This window comes from Pogoniulus pusillus, chromosome 18 (assembly GCF_015220805.1).
Source record: "Pogoniulus pusillus isolate bPogPus1 chromosome 18, bPogPus1.pri, whole genome shotgun sequence".
Classification (NCBI taxonomy): domain Eukaryota; kingdom Metazoa; phylum Chordata; class Aves; order Piciformes; family Lybiidae; genus Pogoniulus; species Pogoniulus pusillus.
In genome coordinates this window covers 18,316,865-18,334,412 of record NC_087281.1, presented here as the reverse complement: position 1 = coordinate 18,334,412, position 17,548 = coordinate 18,316,865, and the positions used below count along the sequence as shown (strand labels likewise).

General features: G+C 40.5%; 1 protein-coding gene across 8 annotated transcripts in view; it reads right to left on the bottom strand.

Annotated features, from left to right (window-relative positions):
* CHRM3 (cholinergic receptor muscarinic 3) overlaps positions 1-17,548 on the bottom strand; it is a 251,612-nt gene that overhangs the window by 112,027 nt on the left and 122,037 nt on the right. For 6 of the 8 annotated variants that reach the window (XM_064158605.1, XM_064158606.1, XM_064158607.1 and 3 more), the window contains one exon: positions 2,178-2,280. In XM_064158605.1, coding sequence (XP_064014675.1) covers positions 2,178-2,275 — 98 coding nt within the window. In that variant the 5' untranslated portion in view covers positions 2,276-2,280. Of the gene's footprint in view, positions 1-2,177; positions 2,281-15,509; positions 15,597-17,548 lie in introns of those variants that run through there. The other 2 variants (XM_064158611.1, XR_010305584.1) reach the window with 2 other exon arrangements.

Genomic DNA, 17,548 nt, shown 5'->3' with positions numbered 1-17,548 from the left:
GCAGAGATCACAGGATCATAGGATGTTAGGGGTTGGAAGGGACCCAAGGAAATCGAGTCCAACCTCCCTGCCAAAGTAGGACCATACAATCTAGCAGAGATCACAGAGGAACACATCCAGACAGGCCTGGAAACGCTCCACAGAAGGAGACTCCACAGCCTCTCTGGGGAGCCTGTTCCAGTGCTCTGTGACCCTCACAGTAAAGAATTTCCCCCTTGTATTGAGGTAGAATCTCTTGTGCTGCAACTTACACCCATTGTTCCTTGTCCTATGACAGGGAGCAAGCGAGAAGAGCCTGTCCCCCACCTTTTGACCAGCCCTCAGAGGTATATAAACATGTAGTAAACCCCCTCTCAGCCTTCTCCAGACTAAAAAGTCCCAGGTCCCTCAGCCTCTCCTCATCAGCCATGCCCTCCAGTCCCCTAATCACCTTCCTAGCCCTCCACTGGACCCTCTCCAGCAGATCCCTGTCCCTCTTAAACTGGGGAGTCCAAAACTGAATGCACTACTCAAGATGAGGTCTCACCAGGGCAGAGTAGAGGGGAAGGAGAACTTCCCTCGATCTGCTGGACACACTCTTAATGTTGGACTTGATGATCTCTGAAGGTCCCTTCAAGCCCCTAGCATTCTATGGTTCTATTCTCCAATCTAGAGCTAGCAATACAAACCCAGTAACTAATCCCACAACCTTTCACCTCTCATGAAACATCTGAATAAACATATAATTAAACCTGCAATATGATCAATGCAACACGAAAGGCAAAACCGACTGCAGCTGAATATAGCCAACAGTGTAACCGTGTGCAAGAGACAATCCAAATTTCAGGATACGAAAGCAGATATAAGCACCATTTCAGGAATCATCTCAGACAGCTGTTGTTAGTACTGAAGCCATAAAGATTCAGCCAGCATGCTATGAAAATGCTTTCCTGAGGTAATTTGATTAGGAGCTTTCTCCAGACAGAACTGAGTGACTGAAATCTCAAAAGACACTCCAGAAACAAAGAAAATAAATTGTCAGTGCCACAGCCTCTAAGTAAGTCTAGGAGGAGAGCTCTTTTCTGTGTAAGGAAGAGCGTGACAGCATGTGTAAAGCCACCTAAATCACTGCTACATATTCATGTTTACAATTAATTTCCACAAAACTAGAAATGCAAACTAAGGTGCAAGTTTTACAGAAGGAATGTAAAAGAAACACCAACTAAAAGATAGACATAAAAGCTGCAATCTACCACTTCATGTAAGTTATTTTAACTGCTACTTCAACTGAGACATAAAACAGCATAACATACAAGGAGAAAGCAGTCAAGTGATAATAAATGCTGGCAATTTAATCAGTACAATTAGTTCTTTGCCTGGGTTTACTCTCACAGAGGGAAATGACTTGAAACTACATCTAGCTAGCGTATCAAAATCAGAAGGAAAAAAACCCATACTTTTGAAGAAAATAAATTTAACTTGTTGGATTTTTATCTCTGCTGTTGCAAGACTGAATTATTCTGTGGGGAAATCCTGGGTGTGGAATATTAGCTACAGTTGTTTAGTTTTTTTCTGAAACTCATTAAAAACGTGAAAATTTGTGCAGAAGCTCAAAATAAGCAACAGGAATACCTAAAAACATCTTTATCCTGAGTAACAATAGCATGACACTGTTCTAGCCTTCTTAAGGCAAGCATAAAGGTTCACTCATATAAGCCTGTTCAGCCAAGTTCTTACCCTGGCTAGTTCTTACACTGTTAGCTGTGCAGCTGTAATAAGAAGCAGCTCATGTTTTGCCAACTGCTTCAAATCCTTTCCTGGGTTTTGTGCCTGAGCTGAAATTTGCACCGCTGTAACTGCTATTAAAGTCAGCATAGATACACCTACAGCAATGATAGGAATTACAGTGCTGCCAGCATCCATGACAACTTAAGATAAATATGGCAAGAAAACCAAACACATTGGTGACATATGGTGGCCTATGGTTGCACATCCATTGATGGTAAAACACATCACAAACTTGAAGTGCCTTAAAAAATTATTTTCTAGTCCATAAATTAAAATAAAAACAACAAAAAAACAACTCACTTTCCCAAATGAGCACTGTCACAAAAAAAAAGAACCCAGCTGTTTGCCAACGTGTACAATACTTGGAAAGATATAACATCAATACAAATGTTTCTTTGAATTTTACCTACATGGTCCAGTGAGGAACATCAAAGCGGCTAATTGGATCAGGCACTGTGTAGTTCTGTGAAGTCCACTCTTGGAAACAAAACTGGTAATGTGTCAGCATGTAGGCTGTGAACAAAACAGAAGAGTAATAATTAAATTAGATTATGGACACGTGGGGGAAGGCACAGACATGCCTGTCGAAAAGCCTCCTCTGCATCAACAGAAAACCAAAACTATTAATACTTTCTATTTACAGAATCACAGAACCTCAGAGGTTGGAGGTCCAAACTCCCTGCCAAGGCAAGATCACCTAAGGTAGTTTGCACAGGAATGCATCCAGGTAGGTTTTGAAAGTCTCCAGAGAAGGAGACTCCACAACCTCTCTGGGCAGCCTGTTCCAGGGCTCTGTCACCCTCACTGTAAAGAAGTTTCTCCTTGTGTTGAGGTGAAACCTTCTATATTCAAGTTTGTATCTATTGCTCTTTGTCTTAATGCTGCTGACCACCAAAAAGGGATTGGCCCCATCCACTTGACACCCACCCCTCAGATATTTGTGCACACTGATCAGATCTCCTCTCAGTCTTCTCTTCTCCAGACTAAACAGTCCCAGGTTTCTCAGTCTCTCTTCATAGGGGAGATACTCAAGTCCCCCACTCATCCTCCTGGATCTCTGCTGGACTCTTTCCAGCAGGTCCCTGTCTCTCCTGAATTGGGGAGCCCAAAATTTGACCCAGTATTCCAGGTGTATTCTCACTAGGGCAGAGTAGAGGGGGAGAAGAACCTCCCTAGACCTGCTGGACACACTTTTTGTGATGCACTCCAAGATGCCATTGGCTCTCTTGGCCACAAGGGCATATTGCTGGCCTATGCAGAACTTTCTGTCCCCCAGGACAGCTTTCTCCATGAGCTGCTTTCCAGCAGGGCAGCCCCTAACCTGTACCGGTGCCTGTTGTTACTCCTCCCCAGATGCAGGACCCTGCACTTGTCTTTATTGAGCTTTGTGGGGTTAGCCTTGACTCAGCTCTCCAGCCAGTCCAGAGCTCACTGGATGGCACCACAGCCTGATGGGTGTCAGCCACCCTCTCCAGTTTTGGATCATCAGTAAACTTGCTGAGGGTGCGCTCAATGCCCTCATCCAGATCCTTGATAAAGATATTGAAAAAACCAGGACCCAGTACTGATCTGTGGGGAACACCACTGGCCTCAGGCCTCCAACTTGACTCTGTGTCACTGATGACAACTCTCTAAACTCTGTTGTCCAGCCAGTGTCGATCCACCTCACAGACCAACTGCCTATGCCACATCTCCTGAGCTTACCTACGAGGATTTTATAGGAGACAGTATTGCTGAATGGTATTTCTAGTTTTTAATTTTTACTTTTGAAATCTTAGATACCTAGCTGGAAACAGAATTCCTCAAGCATCTATGTATCACAGACATCTGAAGCAGTGGTAAGAAGGTGGTACTGATAAGCCTTTGGACCACTTAAATCTATCCCCAAAGGGCTACATATGATCATTGTATTTTCAGATTCTTTTTCAAACTCACAAGTCGGAGAGAAAAGAATAAGTTTCTCCAAGACTGCACAAATAAGTCTGCAGCTGAGTCAGCAAGGAAGCTTGGCTAGCTTGTGTCTGGGAATTGGCACCTCCAGACAGAGAGATGGGATGCTGAGCCGGCCCAAACCCCATGGGCAGCTTGACACAGGGGCAGAACTAAGAACTGGTTTGTCCTTTTCTCCAAATTATGCAGTCTCTAAAGTTAACCAGTATAGAAAGATGGTCTGGAATACCAATTTTGGTGTAAAAAAATGTAAAAAGCTATCATAATCAACTCCCTAATGTATTCCATATATTACATTTTCAGCTGCAATTAATATACTGTCACTTTTAAAAGCTGACAAAACTACAGATGAAGCAAAGATACCAAGAAGTGAAAACTTGAACACCACACTTCTCTCTGAAAAAGGTGTAAATTTCTCAAGTCAGAGATGTAGGAGGATTAGCTACTGATGACCATTTTCCATTTCTATATATATAATTAGTGCCAAGTGGATCCATGTGCCGCTATTATCCCATTTATTGCATGTCATAGCAGCCCAAAGCCCTAAGACCCCTTGGAATAATTTAAACACAGAAGACTGATTTTGAATAACAGATGCTCTATGCATTTGTTCAGCGTCTCAGCCTTTATCAGCATGCCAAAGGACTTTGCTCCCAGGTATTATAAAAAGGAGGCAGTAGACCAGAGAGAGAACTCACTGACTATGCTGGATGCTCCGTTCCCCAGGTGAAAAAAAAACAACACAACCCAAACAAAAACAAAAATCCAAACTAAACAAAACACACCACATAAACCCAGAACAAGAAGACTGAGAATATTAACAAACAAGCCTGAGACTATATCTCAGGTCATTAGCACAATGGAAGAAAATACACATTTACTACCCGTGTATGCTGCTGCACACCAACACAGCCCTTCTAACACAGCTCTGATGTACCATTAATCACAAAGGTCTCTCTCTCCTCTGGTAAAACTCACTCCTGGAAGACAGCCATTCCCTCCACTAACTCTGCACAGCCAAGGAGAGTAATGCATTAGAGTGGAAGCAAATCTGAACACACCCTTACATCAAATGATGACAAGAGAGGCTGCATTTGTGAGAACACATGGAAAAGATACAGGTCAGAGGAAATGCAGCCAAGAAAGAAGGAATACACAATCATTTGTCCTACAAACCATGTCATGCAGTTCTTCACTGAAAGGAGCCCGAGACATCATTGCAGTAAACCCTTCCATAAGAGGGGGCTTTGATACCCTCTCAGCCTAGATCAATGTTTAGATGAGAGATCATCATTCCAAATCCACTTCCTTAAGCATTTCTAGCATGCCTGTATGCTGCTACTCAAAAGCTCATTCCTCCTCCCAGACAGACAATGCACAGGAAGCATAGCATAAGGAAACACAGAGGTCATCAAGCAAGCAAGCAAAGCTCTTAGAAAGAGGCAAGCAGCTGCCAGCAATCTCAACTGCATAATTTAACCACTTCCCACTTGGAAAGGGCTTTTATTCTGTAAAGCAAAGCAGAAGCTTTCAACTCAAGAAAGATGGTTGCAGACTTTTCAAAACAGCAGCTCTGGTTTCAGTACCTTACTCCAGTGATGCAACACTGAATCCACACCTCAGCAATCCAGTCACATCTATTAAAACTACAGTTTGCACAGCAGGTACCAATTATTGTTTAATAGAGGTCCTTAAAGATCCTTGGTGGAAGTCTCCCATATTTTCATCTGTGAATCGACAATGACTACGCTTAGAAATACCTCTTCAGAAATTAACTGTTTAATTATTTTTATACAGAAAGTATAAAGGATAAAAAGTATTTCAGAAACAGACTATCAAAACTAAATATATATATATATATAAAATCTCCTTCATGACCAAAATCAGTTCTAGGTCTCTCTTAAAATTTTAAGACTGCAAAACAATTGAAAAGGAAGTCTCTTTTTATTAGTTGAGCCTTCTTTTACTTGAGGAATTAGTTTCTGACAATTAAACCAGGAATTTTTATAATGCTTAATAATTTCCCTCTCATTAAGTTAATATGTTATTAGTTAGTAATAAACGACTTCATTATTAGATTAGCTTTTCAAGCTATTCTCAATAAAGACATTTCTTCCCAGTAATTTTCTACTGTATTTTAATTTTATGCCATTACTATATAGAATCCAGTTTTACTCCCCTAACAGGCTGTGAGTCAGAGCTTTGGCTTTCATTGCCCTAATTTATGATAAAGCAAGACTCCTTAAATCAGCTTGTGCTGTTTGTATACCAAGATACACAATTAATAAACTCTACTCTTTGTGAAAAGCAAATAAACCCAGTTTAAAAGTCTGTTTGTGAAGAACATTGAGGTCCACTTGAAGCAACCATGGCAAAGTTTCATCCCCGCACATCTTTTCACCTCAGTTCAATTTGATTCCTCTAGAAAAGGAATAAAAGCTGTTACCTGACAAAGCGTTTGAAGGCAGATGTTTATAGTTATTATGAGGGTGGACCTGTAAGAGACATTGTAAACCATCCCTGTTAAGTCCTTAAGTACCTGGGATAAAATCAAGGAAAATCCAACCCTGTTTGATGTGTGTTTTACAACTGGGAAACAGTGGTTTGAAACATTTTTCTGTGCTGATACAGTGCACTGCTCTCCCTTCATTATTTCTGGGACACTTGTCCAAACCCCACCCTCCTGCCCTCAAAATCTCACCCCAGTTATCAGCATGAGTCCTGGACCTCTGAAAGTCAACATCAGCCACTTCTGATCTCAAATGCTATGTCTATGCTAGAAAATTTAATTTTCAGGGTGCCTCCAGGCACCAGCACCCAATCTTTGTTACTGGTCCTAGCGAGATTTTAGCTTGGGCATGGTTTGGGGAGCATCAAAATCAAGGATCTTGAGTTAGACCCCGTGCATATGGGTATATTATGAAGTAGAGAGGACTGAGATTTAGAAATTAGAGTATCTTTCAGCTTGTGATTCCTTCAGGTGCTTACTGATGCCTATTTCTAGCACTCTGCATGATAATAAATGAGTAACCATAATAACTTTTTACTAATCCCTTTTATACACTATAATCTATAAATGTGTTGATCCATGTATCGATTTGGAGTGAGAGCATACTCCACTATATACATATATGCACTGAAGAAAAACATATACTCTTTCTCATGGAAAACAACCTTATCTGAAAAAGATGTTCTGAGTAAACGTACCGCAACGTTTCTTACACGCAAAGTTTCACTATTAACAGTTGCTCAATAGATTTAAGATATTCATGACCCTCTATGGAGACTTTCAAGACCTGTCTGGATGTGTTCCTCTGTGATCTGTGTTAGATAGCATTGTCCTGCTCTGGCAAAGGGGTTGGACTCAATGATCTCCCTGGGTCCCTTCCAACTCCTAACATCCTGTGATCCTATGATCTTACTGACACAGATTTTTCTCCAGCTACCTTTGCAATGGAGAAAGATGCTTTCCCCTACTGTGCTTTTCAATGTCACCAATTACTCCACATAGAAAAAATAAACAATCCAACCCACAAAATAAAATAAAAATAAAACCACCTAAACCACCAAAACTAGAAAGCAAGCATCACAAAACATTAGAAATTTCAATAGATCGTGAAATAATTGGGTGTTAGTTTCTTACATAAAGATACTTCACCATCCAGCAAAGGCAGTACTGCATGGTCTGGCAATTGCCGCTCTCAGTGTTCAAAGAGACTCACTTTGAGTTTCAATACATAAGAGAGAAAGCCTAACTGTACTTAAACCCTAGAATGAAAGCATGTAGTTAGTGCATCATTTATAGGCTACAATGATGTCTAGCATAACATAAACAAGTGTAGGAAAAGCTGCTGATTTTGATTTTTAACTACAATTTTTCCTTGCTAGGAATGCAACTTTGTCTCGGTTCTAATTTAAATTTCCAGAGACTCACATAAATTTGATAGAACCAACAACAATTTTATAAAGTGCCCTTCCCTCTTCCCCTTCTTTCCCAAAAGAAAGGGATTAGCTGGAGAGAGAGAGAGAGACAAGCACACCCAAATAAATCAGTCTCACTCGGATGTGATGGTGATGGCCACGTGGTGAAACAAAGAGAGAGCAGGAACAGATGGTAATGGCGGTATGCAGGGAGATGCAGAGGGAGAGTGAAACAGGGAGTTCCACTGCTTTTATGGGACAGGAAGGGGGAATGGGCTAACCATCACTTTGTGGTGTTCAGACCCACCCCTGGGGAGGGGTCAAGACCACCTAGGGTCAGGTTCAGGGTTACTCCCCCTGGCATGTTAACCCTATACAAACTTACTTATTACTGTTAAGAGTCTGTATTGTTATGAACGGCCACACAGCATCAGGGCTGAGGACCACAACTGGAGAGAAGCGCTCACTGCAGGGGCATACCCCTGACCCTCTATGGGGGACACATCACAAGCAAGCTTTGGGACTGCAACTGTTCACCTCTGCAGACCCCTTGCAGTGTGGCTTTCTGCCCAGCTGTAATTAAAGATGTGTTATTACTTTTGTACTGGATTAGTTCACAGAACTTCAGTATTGAAAAAAGCAGCCCAACCTTTCCCCTCCCTATCAATATCTTGTCTTTCTTTTTTTTTTTTGAATGGTTATACAAACTAAAAAGCTAAACATGTTTCAGCTGGTGAGGAAAGGGATGAAGAATAAAAAGAAAGGAATGACACCTGGGAAGACATGAAATCCCTGTGCCATGCCATTCTGTCATTAAAGTCACAATTTAATTAACAAATCAGATTCCCAACTTTAGAAAGTATACTATGTCATCCTGATGCCAATAATTTGCTAGAACTAGACAGCAAGCCAAGGGGAAATACGTTAATGGGTTTTGTACCACTGTTTAATGCTTCTGTTCAGGTAATACAGGTCTGTCTCTGCACAGGATTCATGTAATTGAGTATTGGAAAAAGCTTGCAACTGATTACTACTGAGGGCAGTAGAACTCAACATTTATTGTTGATCAGCTCTACTCAGATGAGTTAACACTAAAAATAACTCCAGAAATAAAAAAACTGAGTTGGTGATATAAGAGATTAAACTCTAATGAGATGTATCGATGACAGGAACAGAATGACCTATACCCTACCAGGACAGAGAATTGCTGTGGACCAGAGGATCTGTGCACTGTGTGTAGGTTATGACTTCCACAGGCAAGAACAGGCACTTCTGGCCAGTTCTCTATAATCAATCCTGAATTGCAGTGCTGCTTTGCTATTCTGTGATTTTACAGGTCATTATAGTAAATAGAAGTGCTGTACATGTGAAAGTACACATTTCCCTTGAGAACAGATAGCAACCCCAGCCCTGTTTCCTAGCTGGGATAACCATGCTTTTTGCCAGTATGCATTTCCTTCTGTCTTTGTAATCAAAGAGCAGCAGTACTGTTTCTATACATTCACAGTAGAAGTGATGTGCCCTGAAGCATAATGATTCTGTTTTTCCTGGATATATAGTTTTCACAGTGTACATTTTGGGAAGCAAAGACAATGATGGAGGGTTTTTGATAAGATGACTTGAGGCAACTTATATTTAAAAATATTTAAGAAAGATAAGCTGAAAGTACACCAAAACCCATTTTCTTGTTTAAGGAAAGGTTAACCATATCAGACCAATCTCAAAGTGATCTAAATCAATGCTGCTGGCAATACTGAACTTTTGAAGTACCTAGCTAGGTTCTGTAAAGAAATTAAAATAATAAAACATCTTTAAGCTAATAACCAAGTATGAAGGTGTCATGGTAGGTCTGATAGGCACAAAATAGGCTTAATACCTATACTGGCTTGCCCAGGCATGTTTTTCTGCTCCATGAGAGAGCCAAGCGAGGGAAAAGAAGACAAAAGAACCTGGAGCCACTAAGTCTATGGACTCTGGCCTAGCCAGGGTCCTGTGGTAAACAATGTAACACAAACCTAGCTTGTGCCTGTCTTGTGCAAGGCCTGTGGTTTTCCCAAATTTGGGTAAAGCAAGCCTATGGCTTTGCCTAATATGATAAGGTTTGGCTAACTGCCATCCTGATTGGCTATTCTGTGTCCAAATGGCAATTAACCTTGGCCCACACTGATAAAAGGAGATACACAGGTAAACAACATGCTCTCTGCTGTGATCTGCCATGCTCTGGTGTGCTCTCCCATGCTATTCATGCCTGCCTTGCCTGCTGCAATTGCATACTGCTTTATTGTTTGACTGTAAATGCCACTGTTGTGAGTTTACCAGGAACAGCTTCTGAATGCCTCCACGAGATCAGCTTGCATGGCCAGCATGACATCGTGCTGAGACTGCACATCACAAGACACCTGAAATTCTGCTAAGACTAGAAGTCCAGGACATACACAGGTTGTCCAGAGGAGCCAGGAGACAAGGTCAGAGATTGCTTGCCTCCTTTCTCCAGAAGCCTAGGAAGAATCAAGTCTCAGTGTCCAACAAGACAAAGTTCCCTGAAAGTGTTTGGGCACTGTCTGGACTGTGGCTAGCCCCCACGAGTTGGGATGTGCTAGTTTGAAGCTAGCTAGAATGTTCTGGTGAGAAGGATTAGATCACAGGCTATGAAAGAGAAACAGTGCTGATGTCTACTTCACTCATAGGCTTGCTGAGAGGTATGAGAACAAGAATCCAAACATAGATAAGAGAGTCATTCTTCTTCATCTTGGGGCATTGCCTGAGCTGCATTTCTCTCTAGCCTCTCTGCCATCTCTCTGACTAATCCACTTTGCTTCCTAACCCCCTGGCCAAACCTCCATTCTTCCTTGGGACTGGGGTAAGGTTGAGAGGGGTGGGAGAAGGTGGAAGGGCAGTTGGGAGCCCCTCCTGGGGACTCAAGTTTCTGGGAGGGCTGTTGTGTTTCTGTATTCCCTTTTACCTTGTCTATTTCTGTCTATAACTGTATATACTGTAAATATCTGCTTGTATATTGTGCTAGCTGTAAATAATAAGCTTCATTCAAATTTCCAGAGCCGGCTGAGTCCAGTCTGGGTGATTTCCAAAGTGTGGGGGGGTGGGGAACACCCAAACCATCACACCTTTAATTTGTGAGTAATTACTGAAATGCCTCTTTGTAATTCTCCATTGCCTGCTGCTATAAATAGAAAGAGCTCCTTTAGCCCATCTAGAGGGCAAGCAGTACACTGATCTCAGGTGGCATTTTCTGTGGGAATCTTCTCTTCCAGTTCAATTAGCGGTTATGTATTTTGCTGGTTATTACTAGATCTGGATATTATCCATAGAATGTTGCCATGACTGTGTAAGAACCTAAATATTTGTTTAATTAGTGGTCAGGGGTGGTGAGAGTTCTGAATAACAAAATTAATAAACAGTATTAATTTTGGAAAAAATATCACCTCGCACTAATTAACTTCCCCTTCGCAACAGAAGGTAAGAAGAAACATCCCCAGCTTAGATTGACAAGGACTAATGGCTTTGATTTTTTTATTATTACCTTTCTCCAGAATACAGAGTACAGCATATTCTCTACTGATATGTTTTATTTAACATATTTTCCACTTCTGCAGGCAATTTGCAACAGTCTTAATTTTTCAGATTCTCTTTCTGAGACATCTTGTAATTGTGGCTTTTGACCTTTCATTGTAAGCAATAAATTACACATAAGGTCTCCACTGGCCCCCAGGAACATATGAGTATAACGTTATGTGAACCTTCTGAACTAGACATTTACTGAGTAATTGGGGTATTAGGAGATAATCCTTAAAAATACAGGTGCTTCCATTTCTATGCCACATAACCACATTAGCTTTGTCTCTGCTGAACTAATGCAATTCGAGACTTACTAACAGTATTAAATTGCATAATTAAGTTAAAGACACTAAAGCACACCAAGATGTATTGAGACAATTAAGATCTTCAGCAATGTTGCCTTATGACAGTTGCTGCCTCTGGAAGGCAACACAATATTAGCATACAATTAGCCCAAACAATGGCTCTCCATGGTATAAGATTTTAAATTACTTAATAAAGACTTCACAGACAAAAATTCTGTGATCTTCTTCATTGCATTCATGAGTCAAGTAAGGTCCTGATTTATTACAAGCTAACAATGAAATTACAGAGATTATGAATCTTGCTGACACTACAGAAAATGAGATAGAAAGTTCAGCTATTTTTCTAAATGCAATAAGAAGAATAATGTCAAAGCTGGAGATAAAACCTGAAGGCTGAGCTCAGATAGCAATCTTGTGTTGATGCAAAGAAATGCCAGTGCAGAATACCCAGCAGAACTTCCTGTGTTGGGTTTCTGTCACCCCTGAGCCTCCTCTTCTCCAGGCTGAACAACCTCAGCTCTCTCAGCCTCTCAAAAAGCAAAATTTTGTTTCAAACTTAAAATCAAAATACCTACATCTTCTTTTCCTTTGCTTCTATTTTGAATCTCAGCTGCCTGAGAAACCAACCAAAAACCAGATGCCAGAAGATATCTTGCAAGAATTTACCATTTCCATCCTGTGATTGCCTTCCAAGAAGGAAAAACAGAGGAGGAACCATCTGATGTGACAGAATAGCTAACAATCCCTGCAGAGTTGTATCCTGATCAAATGATTTACAGGAGTGTTTGAAATAACTAAGAGCTGAGTATCAATGGATAACTAATGATAGCCAGCATGTTTGATGACAAAATCTAGACATATTTTAACAAGGAAAATAGAGATTGTTGGTTGCTTTTAATCTTGCCAATCAGCTACATAGTTTCGCAGTAACATAAATATAACTTGTCTGTTACCACAGCAAGACAAATTGGCTTAATTCTAGGACATTACGAAGAGATAGGATGGTAAATGTGATGAGAATAATTTACTTTTCTATTTCATTAGTCTCATACAAAATTAATAAGGTTGGGTGATTTTCTTGCACTTGTGCCAGAGGATATATATCTATAGATCACAAGATATATAGACCACAAGATCACTTACCTGGTTAACAAGCAGGTAATAAATGAATAGTGGACAGGTTCATAGCAAGTAATAAATGAATAGTACAGTGGATAGGTTCATAACATTAAAAAAAATATAAGTTTTTGTTCAACTATCAGAACAAATAGAATCGTAGAACCAACCAGGTTGGAAGAGAACTCCAAGATCATCCAGTCCAACCTATCCTCCAGCCCTATCCAATCAACTAGACCATGGCAATAAGTGCCTCATCCAGGCTTTGCTTGAACATCTCCAGGGATGGTGACTCCACCACCTCCCTGGGCAGCCCATTCCAATGCCAATCACTCTCTCTGTGAAGAACTTCCTCCTAACATCCATCCTATACTTCCCCTGGCACAACTTGAGACTGTGTCCCCTTATTCTGTTGCTGGTTGCCTGGGAGAAGAGACCAACCCCCACCTGGCTACAGCCTCCCTTCAGGTAGTTGTAGACAGCAATGAGGTTCCCCCCGAGCCTCCTCTTCTCCAGGCTAAACACCCCCAGCTCCCTCAGCCTCTCCTCATAGGGTTTGTGTTCCAGGCCCTTCACCAGCTTTGTCTCCCTTCTATGGACACATTCCAGCACCTCAACATCTCTCTTGAATTGAGGGGCCCAGAATTGGACACAGTACTAAAGGTGAACGTGTAGATGTAGTTAACAAAACACTTCTTAAACTATACTTTTTTCACCTTTCCTGCCCCACATACTTCACAAGATCTGTTGGGGACATAATGAAGGTAGGTATTTCCAGGGAATTGCTTTTGTTTTCTATAATTCTTAGATTAAAAAAAAAGTTTGCATAAAATGACTCCAAATTCATTAACTATATAAGAGCCTCATTCATTCACATTCCTGACAGGACCACCTACTGCAGACAACAAAAGCTGAGGCAAGCAAATATCCCAGAGTAATGAACAAATTATTGTCTACCTTGTGTGGAAATGGGTACATTTCCTCTTTTTCCACACCTTTACTCTTCCCCCTGCCAGGTGTGTTTCAGTCCTGAACAAACCAAGCCAAATCAGATGTCTAAAAGAGACTGTTCTGTAGTCTCATTTATGGAAAATTAGATTCTATCAGTATTCTACCTGCAATCTCTTTTCTGCTTCTCTTGTCCCTGTAACTGCCCTGAACATCACCAAGTGAGAGACTAATCGAAGAGAAGCTAAGTACAGTGCTCTCTATCTTTCCCAGGAGAATTACCAGCATAGAAGCACCCTTTGTTAGCCACATTCACACAGCATCAGCTGTGTATTAGCTCTAGCAGATCCAGGCTGAAGGAAGGTCATCACCTCAAGAACTTGTAGAGATAAATGTAGAAACTGAGACAGGCAATTTAAAAGGGAAAAGGAGGAGAGGAAGAAAAGGAGAGGAAGAAAAGGAGAGGAAGAAAAGGAGAGGGAAAAAAAAAGAGAAAGAAAAAGCAATTTGAGCACACTTTGCTTTGGGTAATTTGTCTTATTAGAAGTTACAAGAGATACACACAGAGCTGAAAGGAAAATATGGTCCATAGCCCATGCACTTTTCTTGAACCAGCATTCCCACCACTATTTTATTCCCTGTCTCTAAATGCTCAGATAACTTTCCCTTTGAATTGTGACTTCAAAGCAATCAAAGTCCTGGATCTGAAGAAGTTGTCTGTACACTGGCTATACACTTAATCTAATAAAAAGTAGCATGCAGGATGATTTACAAAGTATTTTCCTATAAAGGATGACAACTTCTTTGGAAATTTTCCTGTTCCAAGCATCCCTGGGATGATCACTAAGCCCTGGCAGCTTAAAGATGGTCTCTGTGTATGTATCAAACCTCGCTCTTACAAGATGAGATGAAAGGACACTATTAGAAGGCAGGTTCAAGACTTATGGCAGTCTAAAAGGCAGAGCACCCTACCTGATAACAGATTTTTAAATATAACTTTGTGATGGCTTTTTGTGTTGTTATGAGTTTAGTTTTTGGACTGAGGCTTTATTCCTTGTTGGTTTTTTTTTACTTTCCCTGAAGTAGAATAAGAAGTCATAGAACAATGCAAGTAAATGGAAAAAAAGAGTATTTTCTAAAGAGGGACTGGAAATGATCCAGTAGATCTAGGAAGAAAAAAAGACATACTGTAACATTCATTAGATTGAAAAATCCTCTCTAATGTTTATACAAGGCTCAGCATAAAGAATAGCTGACATTTATATGTGTGGTAAGTGATGAAAAATATTTGGCTTGTATTTTCAAACAAATTAGAATCATAGAATCAACCACGTTGGAAGAGACCTCCAAGATCATCCAGTCCAATTTTTATAGTTTTTTCCTTTGTAGAAGGGTACTGGTAGATAGTAGCTGAACATAAGCCAGCAGTGTGCTCAGGTAGTCAAGAGAGCCAATGGCATCCTGGCCTGGATCAGGAATAGTGAAGACTGGATGAGGTGCTTAGTGCCATGGTCCAGTTGACTGGCTAGGGCTGGATGATCTTGGAGGTCTCTTCCAAACTGGTTGATTCTATCAAACTAATAATTGCTGTTACATAAGTATTAACATTTTTAAGAGCACTTCAAAGCTTTGAATGGTGTCATTCACTTCCACTTTTACTGGTAACATTTCATGTCTGAAGACAGTCTTCTATTCATCGAGCTAACAGCTTCTTTACTATTATAAGGTAGCAGCAGAATTATTCACAATGTGACTGTAACATCTTTCTATCACAGCATTTAACTAGTTTTAACTTCCCACTACTCAGCAAGATGATTCTGAATGATGTCTTAAGCTTTCTAAGTTTGTTTTTGTCAAATCATTAGGCAATCTCTGGGCAGTTCCTTCCTATTTTCTACCTCTCTTAGAACACATTAAAAAAATACATACATCATTTTTCCAGTCTGTTTCACACAGAGCTGCACAAATAATTTTGTGGTAGCACAAGAATGTGTGACAGGCAGGAAGTAGCAAGGCTTCAGTATAGACGGATCTCTGCACTTTGAAATCCAAGACTAATACTGCTCTGAAGTTGTTGGTGTTCCAGAACATCCTTGCTTTCACATGACATTACTGGAGAGAAAAAAAATTATTCAGAGTTTATAATGTTCACCATCTATCTCTGCAAAAACTGAGACTGCACAACTAGGAAACAAGGCAGAATCTGCTTGCTCATGTCCAGAGAAGGGCAACAAAGCTGGTGAGGGGCCTGGAACATACACCCTATGAGGAGAGGCTGAGGGAGCTGGGGTTGTTTAGCCAGGACAAGAGGAGGCTCAGGGGTGATCTTATTACTGTCTACAACTACCTGAAGGGACACTGTAGCCAGGTGGAGGGTGGCCTCCTCTGCCAGGCAACCAGCAATAGAACAAGGGGACACAGTCTCAAGTTGTGCCGGGGTAGGTCTAGGCTGGATGTTAGGAGGAAGTTCTTCACAGAGAGAGTGATTGGCATTGGAATGGGCTGCCCAGGGAGGTGGTGGAGTCACCATCCCTGGAGGTGTTGAAGAAAAGCCTGGATGAGGCACTTAGTGCCATGGTCTAGTTGACTGGCTAGGGCTGGGTGCTAGGTTGGAGCGGATGATCTTGGAGGTCTCTTCCAACCTGGCTGATTCTATGATTCTATGATCTCTCCCTTGTTTACTGCAGAAGCAATGATACTACTGGCACAGTTAATAACTGTCGTTAACTATCATTAATAACTATATTGACACTACAAAACAATTGCGCTTACAGAAGTCAGAAATTGCTAAGAAATAGTGAGCAATTACATAATAATTGTTCACTATTAACTCCTGAAGAGCAATTACATAATAATTGTTCACTATTAACTCCTGAAGAGAATTAAAGCTCTTAAAATCCCAGGTGGGGATAAACTATAGATATATTTCACTGGAATTATTGAATACCAGACTTCATCTAGGCTTCACTGGCCCTGTTTCTATGAGAAACATGTGAAGGACAGGTTTTATAGCTGGAAAATTGTGTGTGATAATTTCTCAATTAATCTAATGAAGACTCAACTTTTCCTTTCAAAGCAGAAGGAAGAAGCCTATTATGTTTGTAGCCAAGCAACAATGCTAACTTTATATCTTTGTTGTCAGGGAAAAGATTTTTTGAGTTAAGTTGTGAAGTATTGTATTTTATACTGTGCCATTTGGAAATTGAAGTCAGTCTGAATTGAAGGCTGAAGATTGTCATAAACACTAGGTCTGAAAATTTGTCCAGGATACTTCTCAAAGGACCAGTGAACCTGTTTATTGGTTGTCTTTGAACATCTGAAACATCTTCTTTGGACACTAACTGCCAGTCTTGGCTCTGTTTTCTTGCAATGTCTAATTCAAACACCGAATGCCATATATATGGAAATAAAACCATTCTGAGAAGAGTTTTAAAGCTTCTCTTTGAGTTTTGTTCATACAGATAATGACAAGAAAGCTCATAGCCAAAAGGGGGCAAAAGCTCCACTTACTCTGTTAGAAACCAATAATTATCCTGCACACCAAAAATCATAACAGCAGCTTTGTGTTGAAAGCTTTTATTGCCACGAGATTGGACTGCATCACTTTCAAGTGGAAAGATATTGCAGGAATTATGAGAATCATATCAAACAAGAAATTACCTTAAATTCCACAACCATTTTGCTTGTGTCTGCTTCATCACTTTCAAGATAATCAAATGTAACTAAGTTACTATCTCAGTAACAGTGTATTTTCGTGTTCCCTAAGCAGAACTCTTCCAAGACTTGCCTTAACAGCTGGTTGGGAAATTTCTAGTTTGTATTTTTTTTACTCTTTGGACTTGAAATTAGCAAAACTGTTCTTTCAGCCAGAATAAGTCAGAGCAAGTCACAGGTTTGTTCTAAGAGCTGATTTTTGGCTGCTTCTGAGCATAACTATGAATGGAAAGTACTTATGTACATCTCCTCAG